Source organism: Euprymna scolopes, chromosome 10 (genome assembly GCF_053919585.1).
Source record: "Euprymna scolopes isolate OS-2025 chromosome 10, ASM5391958v1, whole genome shotgun sequence".
NCBI classification, from domain to species: Eukaryota; Metazoa; Mollusca; class Cephalopoda; order Sepiida; family Sepiolidae; genus Euprymna; species Euprymna scolopes.
This window is the reverse complement of record NC_136491.1, coordinates 30,085,730-30,101,681: the sequence shown is the minus strand read 5'-3', so window position 1 is coordinate 30,101,681 and position 15,952 is coordinate 30,085,730. Positions and strand designations below refer to the sequence as shown.

The following is a 15,952-nucleotide window of genomic DNA, read 5'->3' as shown; positions in this document are numbered from 1 at the left end:
ATTTTTTTTATTATTTAACTATTTATCTATTTTCAAAAGAGTGCCACGTGCAAATAGAGAAGGAAAAAAAAACAGAGTTATGCAAAATTTGTGTCGAGAATTGTCTAAAGTTCCGGCTTTTTTTTTTTTTTTGGCTTTCACTTTAATAAGAACGTGAATTTATGAGGTGAATTTATTCGACACAATATGATTCAACTAAAAAATAAATAAATAAAAGCTAACGTGAATTAAGATTAAAGTTAAGGTGTTATTGTGGACCCTCACCCCTTTTAAAAATTCTTGTTAAACTTTGTGACATATTTACATTCTATGGAGGTCAGGCGCGAACGAACACCCAATGATTTTATTATACCATATTTCTTCAAACTGAAACATAATTATCAAAGTATACTTACGCAAATAGATATGAGAAGTCTTTGTTAAAGTTTGTGCCATATTTCCCTGGAGTACAGGCGCGAACGCAGTCACCACAATTTTATTATACCATCTCTATTTAAGTTGAAACATACTTACCAAAGTATTCTTATGTACATCTATATCAAAACCCCCTTGTAAACGTTTTTTTTTTCTTCATTTTTTACTCCCATACTTTGTGGGCCCGGCGCGAACGCAGACCCCACAATTTTAATGAACCACCGTTCTGCCAGATGAAACATACCCATTCCTGATCCTCGATACATCTTCTATTATTATATGTAATCAGTTTTTTAAAATAGTCAACCATATAGGAGCCTATTCGTGACCGCACACACACACACACACACACACACACACACACACACACACACACACGTTCAGCTTTATATTATATATATATATATATATATATATATATATATATATATATATATATATATATATATATATATATATAAAACCAACGCCGTAATTGTTGAAGGTCTGGCAGAATCGGTTTTTTCAGGATTTAAAATTTGTTCACATCGGACTTGAAAACAACAACATTGTCATCAGCTGGGAAGCAGACCCACAATGTTTCTTCTCTCAGACGGACAGTTTTAGGAAAGAAATGTCGTTTACGGAAGTCTCGTTTAATGCGAACATTGCCGAAGCATACCCCTCCCCACTACGAAGGTTTAGACATGAAAAATAAACCTTTTTAATAAATCAATAGATAAATAAATACCACCACCACCACCACCACCACCACAACCACCACCACCACCACAACAACAACAACAACAATATTAATAATAATAATAATAATAATAATAATAATAATAATAATAATAATAATAATAATAATAATAATAATAATAAGGCTGAGTGCCACTCAAATTCCAGTATAAACCAATGGCCACTACCAGCGAGAAATCAATGGTAAGCGTCTGTTGCGATGATGCATATTCATTTGCAAATGCTATCGAAGGAGGTGGAGAGAGCTGGCTGGACGTTTGGGGAGACTTGTTGTCACTCAGCTTCCAGAGAACACCACAGGTTTCCATTCAGATCGCTTGTTGACTTGTGTGAAAGCTCCATGTGAACCAATAATAATAATAACAACAAAAACAACAACATTAAAAAAATATATATATATATATATAAATTATCTCGTACTATAGCCTTTTCTTTATATTTTATCATCATTAGTGAAGTAAGTATGCCTTTTACCTTGGACACTGGTCAGTTGGTCAGTTGGTCAGTTTTGCTTTAGTTATATAACAAGCGTAATCGAAAAAGAAAAAGAAAAAAAGAAACGAGTAAAGCGAAGTGCAAGTGGACAGTTCTGTATTTGATTATATATATATATATATATATATATATATATATATATATATATATATATATATATATATATATATATATATATATATGTATGTATGTATGTATGTATGTACGAACAGCTGGCAGTCTTCCCAGCATGCCACGATAATGGTGAATAGTGTTTTGCTCAACAAGTCAATTCCCTTGTTTGGAGGAGTGTTACCTATTCAACCAATCAGTAAAGAGGGATCATCAAATTGTAGCCCATGTGACCCATTTGCTGTGCATCGATTAGCTAGGGACACTCCTTGTCATTTCAAGCTCTCACATAGATCGAGAGATCTTCCACCCTGTATTTTATGCATACATACTTCTCTCTCTCTCTCTCTCTCTCTCTCTCTCTCTTCTTTTTGCTGTCCTTCTCGTTCCCCACCCCCTCTCGTTAATAAATAAGTCCATGTAAACATTGTTTTCTCCCTTGCTGCTACTGCCTCCACTAGTAAGAGTGTCAGCTAAACCTTTTGTTTGAGCGGCTTTAAGCTAACACTTTGACTGGCCAGGTAGGTTCCTATATCGGAGGGGAGAAAACGAAAATACCTGACGAATAAAAATCCCCCCAATCCACCCTTTAAGAGGGACCCAGTATGGATAGCAGGTGTCAGATCGTAACTCTACCAAAAAACTATATTAATAGTTGTTTAAAACGAAAAGTTTACAAGTAGAAAATCAACTACAACAAAAAAAAAAAAAAAAAGGAAAAAGAAACTTAGTGACAGAAAGAGACGTAAAAAAAGCAAAAAAAAAACAAAAAAAAAACGAGTGTCCGGTTCAAGCGATTGGAAATTTAACTATAAAATACTACAAAATCAGTTTTGTCACAGGAGGGATTTGTTCCCTGAGCCAATTTTCTGGTGATGAAGAATGTCTAAATTCTTGGGATTATTTCTTGGTTGCCTTTTGGTTTCAATAGCCGTGAGTGCACTGGACCTAGCGGGTGAGTGACATTTGTTTGTCTCATTTTCAGTGATGTATGTCTATTTTGTGTTTTAGTCACAGAACGAGTTCATCAGGCTAACGAACACGTTTCTGTGTAACTTGCTTGCCATAAGCATATTTTCTTCTCCTTCTTCTCTACTACTACTACTACTACTACGACTCTTAAATCACGTAATAAGAATTTTTGAAGTAAATACTGAGACATTTATATATATATATATATATATATATATATATATATCGATTCTGATTCTTTCTAATTTTTTTAGTATCAGTTTTCTTGTTTCTGGCAAAAAGAAAAAAAAACAGACAAAAAAAACTGGCTGATGTACCTTCCATGGTCACTTATCCGAGTAATTTCAGATCCGTCCCAATATTTATCCCGGAATTAGATCCGTCCTAATATATATCCCGGAACACACACACACACACACACACACACACACACACACACACACACACACATGTATATTTATATATAGGTAAATGTATATACATACATATACATTTATAAATAGATACATATATATATATGTATAGACTCACACACATACACACACACACACACACACACACACACACACACACACATATATATATATATATATATATATATATATATATATATATATATATATATATATATATATATATATATATAAACTGAATTGCATGTTGTGCCCACGTGTATTTTTTGTCTTGCATACATATGCATGTATTAAAAACATTGATATGACAATACCCAAGTATTTACGTATTTCCTTAATTTCTGATTTATTGACGTATAGGCCACACTTATATCTTTCAATACAGTGAAGAAAGCAGAGGGAACGCTTAAAATTTGTTTGTTTTGAAAAAAAAAAGTTTTTTTAAAGATATTTTGTATTCGTATACGGTAGTAAATTCAGTAGAGAAAAGATATAAGCATTTATATATTGTTCATATTAATTTTTATGCATATACAGGGAAAGGGCGATATATATATATATATATATATATATATATATGTATATATCATTCAATCATTCAAACACGTTAGTGTTTGAATATATTGGTTAAGTGTTAGTTTTACTCACTTAGAACTGCTTTAAAGCTTCACCGCTCACTCATTTTGCGACTAAATTCCAAACAATTTTTACAGTTCATAGGTCACCTTCAGCTATATTTTTAAATAAAAATTTTCAAGTTTCGCTCAGTAAAGCAAAAGTTATAATAAAATTACTGTGTTTAAAAATTCTCAGAAATTGTAAGGAACGGAGAGACGTTTTATTTATTATTATTGGCTGTTGGTTACTATAGCAACCAAATCTGTTACACTAGCTCAAATCGGCTGGAAACGAGGGAGATGATGACGTAACAGGATATGAAAAAAAAAAAAACCTGTCGTTAATAATTCACCGCTGTCCCGAGCTATGGCTCATCTGTACTGTCGTTAATAATTGAAAGGTAACAAGTGAAACAGATAGAGGAAATTTTATTCCAAAGCAAAGCCTGGAAAAATCATGGATTACATAGAAAAATGCGAGCATGAAAAGTAATATGGTTAAGATTAAACATGGAAAAGTAAAAGAAAAAGTTGTTAAAACTGGGAAGAAAAGGACAAGATATAATACATTTATAACTAAAAATATTGCAGTATTAATTAAGAATTGATTATATAATGTTTCGTGGAATTTCTAAAAAAAATTCTTAATGCTGCAATATTTTAAGTTATAAATTTATTATAATTTTTACTAGAATATCTTGCCATTTTCTTTTCCAGTTTTAACAACTAATCCTTTACTTTTCCAGTCTAAGCTTACCCATATTACTTTTTATGTTCACATTTTTCTATGTAATATATATATATATATATATATATATATATATATATATATATATATATATATATATATATATCTTTATATATAGTAAGTTATAAAATATATATGGCAATTAAGCTACACAGAATATTCCGCATTTCATCCATGCTAAGATTCATCAGGCTTATGCCTCAAATGAATCCTGGCATGGATGAATCCTAGCGTGGATGAAACACGGAATATTCTGTGTAGCTTAATTGCCATATATATTTTATAACTCACTACCTAGCTCTGTCTACGTATTGAGCACTGTTGAACTAAATACTTAAAGTTTACGCATAAATTTATACTTTCGTATATTAATTTATGTGATTCAATTAAGTAACTATATATATATATATCACACGCAGTTATATAAACTATTTAATCATCATCATCATCATCATCATCAGCAGCAGCAGCACCATCATCAGTTTACTATCCAGCTGACGATCCATAATAATTTTAAATTTCAAATTAAAATTGAAAGTAGTGAAAGTGAAAATTAGGTTTGGACTTTCCATTTAAAAAGACATTCCATCATTTTCTTCAAAACTTTGAGCAGATGAAACACACACGCACACTTACACACACACACACCTACACACACACACACACACACACACACACACACACACACACACACACACACACACACACACACACACACACACGTACATCATTGTGTAGTAATATGATTTATGAAAAAATAGATTCACTTAGGTTCCACGAATTCAACATTAACAACCAATCAGTGTACGATCGTTTCTGGGATGATAAAAAAAGATTTTACTTGAATAAAGTTTCATCATCACAGCTGGGATTATACACTAAATAGGAAATTTAAATACGTTATCAATATCAAAGTGGGGATATCAAGAGATTATACAGTAAATCAAGATTATAGGCTAAACAAGAGATAAACCTAATCTACTTAAGGAAATGTGTATAAGGGTTATGTCTCCAAAAAAAAAAAAAAGGTTACAATAATTTTTATAGGCTGTTTACATTTCAAGTGCTATGACAAAGTGTAAAATAAGTTGACGAATTGTTGATTAGGGATTATTTTTTCATGTGAAATCTAAGGATTTTAATTTATCAATAAAAGTACCATATATATATATGTATGTATATATATATATGTATATATATATATATGTATATATATATATGTATATATATATATATATATGTATATATATATATATATACACACACACACATATATATGTGTGTGTGTGTATATATATATGTATATATATATGCATATATATATATAGGTATATATATATGTATATATATATGTATATATATGTATATATATATGTGTGTTTATATATATACATATATGTATATATATATGTGTGTGTATATATATATATGTATATATATATATATATACATATATGATGATGATTGCAAACGTCTTGTCAGACGAGTGCCACTCCCTCAGACACTTATTGTCCATGAGCCCAGAAATGACTTTTTTTTTTCTTAGTTCTACTGGTGAATTCACACGCTCACGCAGGCATGATACTGAAGACGGTCATTGAGATCAATTATTACATGTTCCCAGAATTTCAAGCCTCCATGCGTCATAACTTTTCCATCGCCACAGGACCATTTTTATAGACAAATGCCTGAGGGAGTATCTATACACAGGTGATGTTACAGAGTCTTAGCTTTGTACGACAGCTAAGTCTCTCCTTCGGTTCAAAATGCTGAGATCCAGCAACAAGCAAGAGCAAGATAGCCAGCAACAAGTTAAACTGCAGACCAGCTTAATGCGGGTACTGGTCTCCCGTTTTATGGTTTTTTAAATCAGAGATTTGCTTCTCCTAGAAAGGTTGCCTTCACCATGGCTTATGGGAGCCCTCTCCACCCCAACACACAAACACACATGGTGCTAGTTGGCTGTTGACCCCGAAAAAGGGTCCATTCCAAAGGGCGAATATGCATATATATATATATATATATATATATATATATACATATATATATATATATATACATACATATATATATATACTAATAATTATTTACTATAATAATAATTAAATACCTACAGGCACTAGTGTTTCATCCTTTCAGGAATCTTCAGTGCAGGGTGTCATGATTAACACCAGTCGATAGATTCGAACCCGGCGACAGGAGCCATCCCTGGCTTCATTAACAAGGACCATATCCATTCGGCTACCGTTAACCGCGAGAAATGTTGTTGAATTTTAAACGTTTATTTTATTAAATGTTTTTAGCATCAGTCAGAGTGATCTAATCGTTATACGATGATCTCCGCATAAGAGCTAAATTGAACGACTTTTTATTTCAACTGAAAGTGCTCAACGATAAGAAACGAGTTTCTTAAAGGGAGTGACATAATTATTTACTAATAATTAGTAACATAAGTCGATAGATTCGAACCCAGTGACAGAAGGCATCTCTGGCTTCGTTCGTAAGTATAAAATCCATTCAGCTAGCGTTAACCACGATAAATGTAGTTGAATTTTAAATATTTATGCTGTCCAAAAAGTCACTAAAGGGTTTTGAACTTTAATAGATTCTTTATTTTTTATATTTTTTTGTAATTTTAACACCATCTTATTAAGAATTAGGGAAATTAAAATAAAATGCAAAATTCAAAGAATCTTTATTCATGAAAAATAATGTCTTTTTAATGTTGCTCTAGAAGTGTAAGCCATTTTGAGTTTCAGAACAGTTTCAGATGGTTCGCTGTTACACACAAATCTTGGGAGGTGACTTGTTTGTAGTAGACAGTTCCACAGAACAAAATATTCTTACCGTGTCGAAACCCGGGAAAAGAACATGTGAAATTGCTCCAGAAAAGGTTTAATATTTATGAAGCAATTCTGGTTTCTGATTGGTTTGTAGCAGAACGTGAATTAATTTGATTCGTCAGTTCTTAGCAGCATCGTTTATAAATAGAATCGTCCAACTGTGTGGGATCATACCCCATTACTCTCTTGAGATGATGGTATGTGTCTCCTAGCGGCCTCGGCTGCAGGGAGACAGGGTAGTACACGTCAAGGATTTGTCACTTGACACTCAGCCCAACAGGTGAGGGGCCGGGAACTGGCCCAGCACCTGTTGGACTGAGGTACACCGCCTGGGTAATACCTAGGAGGTCCACCCTCCCAGGCCTTGCCACCGGGCTTTCCGGTGGGGCAAGTTTATTGCTTGCTGCCTGAGGCGCCCCGACCGGGGAATGCCGATGGGGTTACTCAGGCAATTTTTAAAATTGCAGGAGTGCCCCTCCTTTAGGGGAGCCTGCGGGGTTCCCACTTTCCAGGCCTTGTGCCAAATATTGCCGATGTGGGCGGCAATTAAATAATTACCCCATTACTTCTCCAAAATATTGCAACAGTTGCCCACTTTCAGCTTCGCATATTTGTGCTCTTTCCAAAACATTATTCATGATAGATTGCAGAATCTCTGGATTGCGATTTACCTCCCTTATTTTGGTTCCTGATGTTTTCCTTCAATTCTTGCAGGGTTTAGAGTTTGACATTTTGAGGTTTGCCATCTCGCAGAACGAAATAAGGGAGGTAAATCCCAATCCAGAGATTCTGCAATCTGTCATAAATAATTTTTTGGAAAGAGCACAAACATGCAAAGCTGAAAATGGGCAACATTTAAAAGACATTATTTTTCATAAATAAAGATTGTTTGAATTTTTCATTTTTTTAAAAATTCCTAATGTCTTAGTCAGAAAGATTGTGTTAAAATTACAGAAAGATATCAGAAATAAAGAACCTATGAACTTAAGCTCAACCCTTCAGTGACTTTTTGACACCTGCATATATATATATATATATATATATATACAAATAAATGACAAAAGCCTATATTCCAAATTCCAAGATGTTATCCATCTTACTGTTTATTTCTTTCAGCATGTTAAAAATGTCCAATTCTTGACAGCACCTGTTCCGTAGTGCAGAAACAATCATTTAATTATTATGCCAATTTTTTAAATCTTTTCCGCCCTGACTAATCAGAAGAATAAGAACTCATTAACTTTAAAATAAAATAAAAAGAATATGGGCATGATTACATGAATCCGGAAAAAATCGGACGAATAGTTACAATTGTGTTTTACGATATTTATGCCATCTTGTAAAAGTTAATGGGTTCTTATTCTTCTAACGGATCAGGGTGGAAAATATTAAAAAATTGACGTAATAATCATATAAATGGTTCGGCACTTCGAAACAGGTGCTGTCTAGAATTGAATATTTTAACATGCGGAAAGAAATAAACAGTAAGATGGACACCATCTTGGAATTTGGAATATAGACATTTTGTCATTTATTTCTATATGCTCTGTAGTCACATCGAGCTTTATGAATAAGAGGATTGTTAGAAATAAGGGGTGAAATATAATTGAATATTTTCCCCATAAACACACACACACACACACACACACACACACACACACACACACACACACACACACACACACACACATATAAATAAATAAACATCAAAATGTGAGAGAATATATAATTATTTCCACAGCCAGACAACGTCGCAGTTCCCAAGAGCCATGACAGCAAACAAACTGGAAGTGTCCAACTGATGAGACCAAAAGAGGGCGAAACTCAAATCGGTTTGTTGGCTTTCATGACTCTTGTGGGCTGTGACGCTGTCTGCCTCTGGAAATGATTATATATATATATATATATATATATATATATATATATATATATATATATATATATATATATATATATAAATTCAAGCAACAGACTTTAAAAATTTTCCAAACAAACCCAAGTGTAAACTTGAATCTTATATAAATATTAATATTTATATAGCAATCCCAACCAAATAAAAAAGCTCAATACAGACACAATAGGAAATAGAACTTGTCATAAGAAAAACAAATTAAGTCTTCCTGCACTCTGGACACCATATTCACATATTTTACTCGATATGAACATATTACAAATTTGTTTGCATTTTATGGCTATTATACAGTGCTTTTTTATTTGATGCCCTAACCAGCAAATTTTTAGTTTGGCTGTACTAGTAATTTGCTAATATCTGTCTTTTCTGTAAAGAGAAAAATAGCAATTCTTTGAAACTCTGCGGATTAAAGATTTGTAAATAAAATGTTTCGGGAGTATTCTGTTGAAAAATAAAGTTCCTTGTAAATTTAAATTTACAGTTTGGAGTTCATTTCCTTATATATATATATATATATATATATATATATATATATATATATATATATATATATATATATATACACGTTTTATTTATTATTACCGTATCTTTCTGTTAAGTTACATTATTGTTATTGTTTACGCTACCCGGCCGTTTTTTTTGGCCGTCTGTAGCTTCAAGTCTGAGGAAGCTACAGACGGCCAAAAAAAAAAAAAAAAACGGCCGGGTAGCTGAAACAATAATGTAACTTAACAGAAAGATACGGTAATAAAAATAAAACGCATATTTGCTCTACAACAGTATTGAGCACTTTTTTCAGTTTTTAATAATTACCATTTCTACTATATATATATATATATATATATATATATATATATATATTTGAAAATTTTGAAAACTTTAAGTGTCAGGAAAATGATAAAATCATTTTTATTTCCTTTTGTTGATGTTGTAAGTCCGATATTTCGCTAAAAATAGCCTCATCAGGGTAGTTAGTCAGTCTGTAGTTTTTTTTTTTCTTTCTTTCTTCATTTTGTTGTTATGGAGGAGGTAAGTCCTGGAGAAGAAATTTAAAAGTACGAGCCGTACATTTTTGACGTGTGCGTTCGACCCAGTTTCGAGCAGGAATATGAAATAAGAAATTAGTTGCACACTATTTGAAGACACTTGTTTTGAATATAAATTTGAAAATTTTGAAAAATTTAAGTGTCAGGAAAGTGTTCCAAATTTTCAAATTTATATTCAAAATAAGAGTCTTCAAATAGTGTGCAACTATTTTCATATATATATATATATATATATATATATATATATATATATATATATATATATAATTACTTCATTTACTCACATAAAATTAATATACGAAAGTATAGATTTATGCGTAAACTTTAAGTATTTACTTCAAAAGTGCTCAATACGTAGGTAGAGCTAGTTAGTAATTTATAGCTAACTATATATATATATATAATAGTAAGCACAAAGCTCTAAAATAGAAGTTTACATTTAGTTTTTATCATTCGGCAGAATACTCCAAAATTGGTGTGTTAGGTAATCCTTAATCCGCAGAGTTTCAAAGAATGCTAATGCTTCTCATCAGAGAAAAACTGTTGGCAAAATAATCAGATATGAATGCTATATATTAGTATTTCTATGCATTTGTTGGTTACTGCATAAGATGAGACTAAAAATTTTATGAGTTTTAATCATAAAATATAAAGAATATGAAAATATAAATATGGAAACAATTCATGCGAAGAGTTCTTTCCGAAATACTTTAAGGAAAAAATTAATTAGATGTATATATAGGTATATAGCCTATTGGTACATATACATACATATATATATATGTAAGCACGCAGGTACATATATAGAATGGTCCTGGATATGACCTTAAACTATATCCAATGGTGAGACCCTAGCTTGCGGGTTTTGGGGAGTGTGGAGCCACCCTTTAATTTCCATTGGTCCCAGGTCCACTCTGACCCGGAGTGGTAGTACCTGTTAGGGTCCCAACTATGGGTTAAATAGAAACTGACTTGAAAAAAAAACAAAAAACAAATATATTCTATTAAAAAACCTTTCTTCAAAATCACTGAATTTGGCATTAAATAACCTGAAAAGGGTTGATATGCCGTAAACCAACCAACCAACCAACCAACCAACCAACATATATAGATCCATAAGTATATATTTGATTTAGAGTTCAACATTAAGACAAAAAACAACCAACCGTATATAAAGAAAAGTCCACTCTAATGGTGGTTATCAGTGCATATATATATATATATATATATATATATATATATATATATATATATATATATATATATATATATATTAGATGTTGTTTTTTTTAGAGGTAGCGAATTTTATATCTTTATTTTCTTTAATTGCAGATTTGTCAGCTATCGGTTATTTTGAGTTTAACTTGATTTGGCAATTCATAATGATACCCGGGCAGCGTTTGCAAATTGTGCAAATTTATTTTGAAAATCATTTTTGCAATATTCGATGGACAAATAATTTCACAAAATGCATCTGTCAGCTGGCCAGCTCGTTTGTGCGGTTTAACCACATTAGATTATTTTCTTTTGGAATATATAAATTTTCATGTCTACACTGATAAATAAGACACAATAGATCACTTGTAATACACCATCAAATACATTAATGGTGAACTACAGTCTAATTTAATGTGCAGAGTTTGTTACAACATGCCATACGTGCACGAACTGTGGGGCAACATGCCTAAAATTTTATTTAAATTATAAATGTCAAAAATTAATCTTTGGAATAAACCACATATTTGTATAATAAAAATATTCTTTGTGATTCATTTTAATTTTAAGTTCACAACCCCTAAAAAGAATATCCAATATAAAATGAATTTATATCATAGCAATGAGAGTAATAGGGTAACCGGACGTTGCCCAGTATTGAATGGAGATCAACAAATGTCTCAAACTTCCAATAATTTTCATTGTCATCAAAGTTGGTAAAATCGCCATTTTTCAATCTATTCGATCGATCACCTGCTCTAGTTGGGGACTCACGATGGTGCGCATTCATTTTGAATGCACTTCTGCTTTATCAAAGAAACTACTGTTGACTTTATACACCGGGTCTTTCTGCTTGTGCTATGATAAAACTTCTCAAATACATTTGTGATGTTAGCTTGTATAAGAGTGTAAGCTTTGGTCAAACTCGGATTGTTTCTTCTTTGATCGGATTTTTTCGATTATCGATTTTCCATGTTCATTAGAGACATTCCGATATAAAACCTATCAAAGAACATTCCCAGACATATAAAGTATATTTGTGTAAAATTTAAAAAAAATCGACTCAGCTGTTTCGAAGTCTATAGGAAACACACACACACACACACACACACACACACACACACACACACACACACACACACACACACACACACACACACACACAATGTGCCTTTTATATATAAGTACAGATTTGTATAAGAAAATCTAACCTATAGGTTATATCCGTCATTAAGAAGTTCATTTTAATTTTTAAATTCAAATATGAGTCTGACCTGATTCCATCGTTTGACATTTGGAATGGAAACTACTGGTGTATATATATATATATATATATATATATATATTGTATTTTGTGTACAGAAAGTTGTTAGATGAGACAAGTCATTGGTACCGTCGGTTTCGATAATTAGGACCGTTTAAGATATCCATATCAAGCTCTCTTCAGCCAATACTCCTGAGTATTACTTAAACGGTCCTAATTACCTTGTCTCATCTAACAACTTTCTGTACCTAAAATACAAAATATAAATACGCTCTTATTTGTCAGATTTTCATTTTAATTGAGCACTCTGCTGGATTTCTCTTTCCAATAAAAACTAATTTTACACACACACACACACATATATACATATATATATATATATATGTATATATATATGTATGTATATATATATATATAAGGAGAGTTAAAGCAGATATAATTATTCAGATTCTGTCTTTGCCTAAGTTTTGAATAAAAATCATTTCTGTAAGTATATGAATTGATGCTAATGAATTGCCTCTGTGGACATATTGAACTCAGATGGAATTATTTTCTCTGGTATTTCAAGGAAATGGAACATCCCAACCAAGGGAATATAGAATGTGATTTTTGAAGAGACATATATTACTCCTATCTAGAATAGCTTCATATTTTTATATATATATCTATCATTATATGTAATCAGTTTTTTTAAAATAGTCAACCATATAGGAGCCTATTCGTGACCAGACACACACATACACACGCAGACATTCAGCTTTATATATATATATATATATATATATATATATATATATATATATATATATATATATATATTAGCAGAAGTACCCGTCGTTGACTGGGTTCAAAAACAGCCTACAGAAAATGGGCTGTGATTGATGAAAGTATGATAGGTTATGAAAAGGAGGGGGTTGTAAAGAGATAGGTTTTGATACTTAAAAATTTTACCCTAAGCAAAATATGATGAAAGTAAAGATAATTTTCGCGAAAATATATTTTTTTATATCAACTTTGTTTCAATTCGTAGCCAAAAGTGACCAACAAAATGATGTTTCCTTACAAAGAGAAAATGTTATATATATAATAATATAAATATACAAGAAATAAATGTTACCATAGTCAATAAAAGTTACTTTTATGGTAGAAAAGTTCATTGGTTTGTATTTTTAAGTAGTTTGTAAAATTTTTTGTTTTAATTCACGAACCGGTTTAAAAAAAAATCCAAATGGCAGCGACTTTGAAATGAAGAGCCCCGTTTTCAATTTGAAAAAGGGGCACCTGAGCATTCTGTGTTAACAATTTGAGAGAGTTTCGTTAACGTAAAGAATATTTATAACCATATTTTGATGTTTTCCGTTATTTTGGGCTTGAGGAATATTCGATTATGGCATGTGTAGTTTATATAAAAATTCATTTAAGTAGTTATCGCCTCAAATTTTGGTTTACTTTCGGTTCGCTGAAATTATTTCAAGTAAGGAGCATTTAAAACTATTTCAAAATAAAAAAAAATATGAACTGAACTTTTATTGACTATCGCAACATTTATTTCTTGCATATTTATTTTTTCGAGTAGTCGTTTGTTGGCTTTTCTGCTAAACACTCTTACTAAATAATATCGACGAAATATCGAAAAACAAAAAAACAAAAACAGTTTTGACAAATAATGAAGCTTTACTTACATTAAAATAATCCGAAACAGCAAAATGGGATATTAAAAAAGTAAATACGTAATTACTTTAGTTTTTTAAAGCAAAGAATCGATATAAATATGAATAAGAGGAAAATGGCGCTCTTTTCAAGCAGAACAGCTTCGTTTCAGTTTTACAGTATTGAACGGTGTAGTATTGCGCCATCGGATTCAGGGTTGTACTATTGTAAGTAAAAGAACACGCAGAAAGGGTTGTAATCAACTGAATTCCTTCTAGTACACTGACAAAAAAAACTTAAACAGATATATAAATAAAAATAAAAAGATTATGCAAATGTTTAAAAAAGACACGTAATCACGTGAGCAGGGGTTTTCCTTCTTTTGACACGATAACAAGTAACGTTCTTGCTTTTTATTATTTATCTATTTTCAAAAGAGTGCCACGTGCAAATAGAGAAGGCAAAAAAAACAAAGTTATACAAAATTTGTGTCGAGAACTGTCTAAAGTTCCGGCTTTTTTTTTTTTTTTTTTGACTTTCACTTTAATAAGAACGTGAATTTATGAGGTGAATTTATTCGACACAATATGATTCAACTCAAAAAATAAATAAAAGCTAACGTGAATTAAGATTAAAGTTAAGGTGTTATTGTGAACCCTCACCCCTTTTAAAAAATCTTGTTAAACTTTGTGACATATTTACATTCAATGGAGGTCAGGCGCGAGCGAACACCCAATAATTTTATTATACCATATTTCTTCAAACTGAAACATCATTATCAAAGTATACTTACGCAAATAGATATGAAAAGTCTTTGTTAAAGTTTGTGCCATATCTCCATGGGGACTTTGGGGGTGGGGAATGCTGAATTTAATCATTTCTTTTATGCCTCGTTCACTGTGCAAGCCCGGAGGACCATGCATGCTTCACTTGTTTTTCTTTTCATTTCATGTCGTACATAAAAATGTTTTTCTTTTCATTTCATGTCGTACATAAAAATGTTTTTCTTTTCATTTCATGTCGTACATAAAACCTTGATATCTCAGTATCTTTTTTTCCTCTCAGCTCTATTTAACCCAGCATCATTGGGGGTCACTGACTTCTACTAAGGTTGCTTCTTTTTCCTTCCTGTCTCATATCATTTATCAGGTTTAATGATTCCATTTTCAACGTATGAGGCTGTAGGAATTACATCGTCATAGTGGATGGTGTATGACTTATTTCCAACTGTTCTTTCTGATATACTTCCTAAGACGAAATACACCGAACATTGATGCTTCTTGTTTTTCTACTTCCTTTTGCAAAACTTAATTATGTTCTACAAAACCAAAAACAACAGCCCACCTTTTCCCCCTTTTCCTTCTTCCCATTCCCCCTTTCTCTTTCTATCTCCCCCACTTCCTGACTGGTTTCCTAACTTAAAATGTACCAAGCATTAATACTGTAACCCTTTTCCCTCTCTCATTACAAAACTCATTCATGTTCTGCAGGACAGGGAACAAAAACGATAA

At 31.7% G+C, this 15,952-nt stretch overlaps 1 protein-coding gene across 1 annotated transcript in view; it reads left to right on the top strand.

The window, feature by feature from the left end:
- Positions 1 to 1,942: 1,942 nt before the first annotated feature.
- Positions 1,943 to 15,952, top strand: part of LOC145285899 (uncharacterized) — a 422,865-nt gene continuing 408,855 nt past the window's right edge. Inside the window, exon 1 of the mRNA XM_080134365.1 lies at positions 1,943 to 2,716. Coding sequence (XP_079990491.1) covers positions 2,644 to 2,716 — 73 coding nt within the window. The 5' untranslated portion in view covers positions 1,943 to 2,643. The remainder of the gene's footprint in view (positions 2,717 to 15,952) is intronic.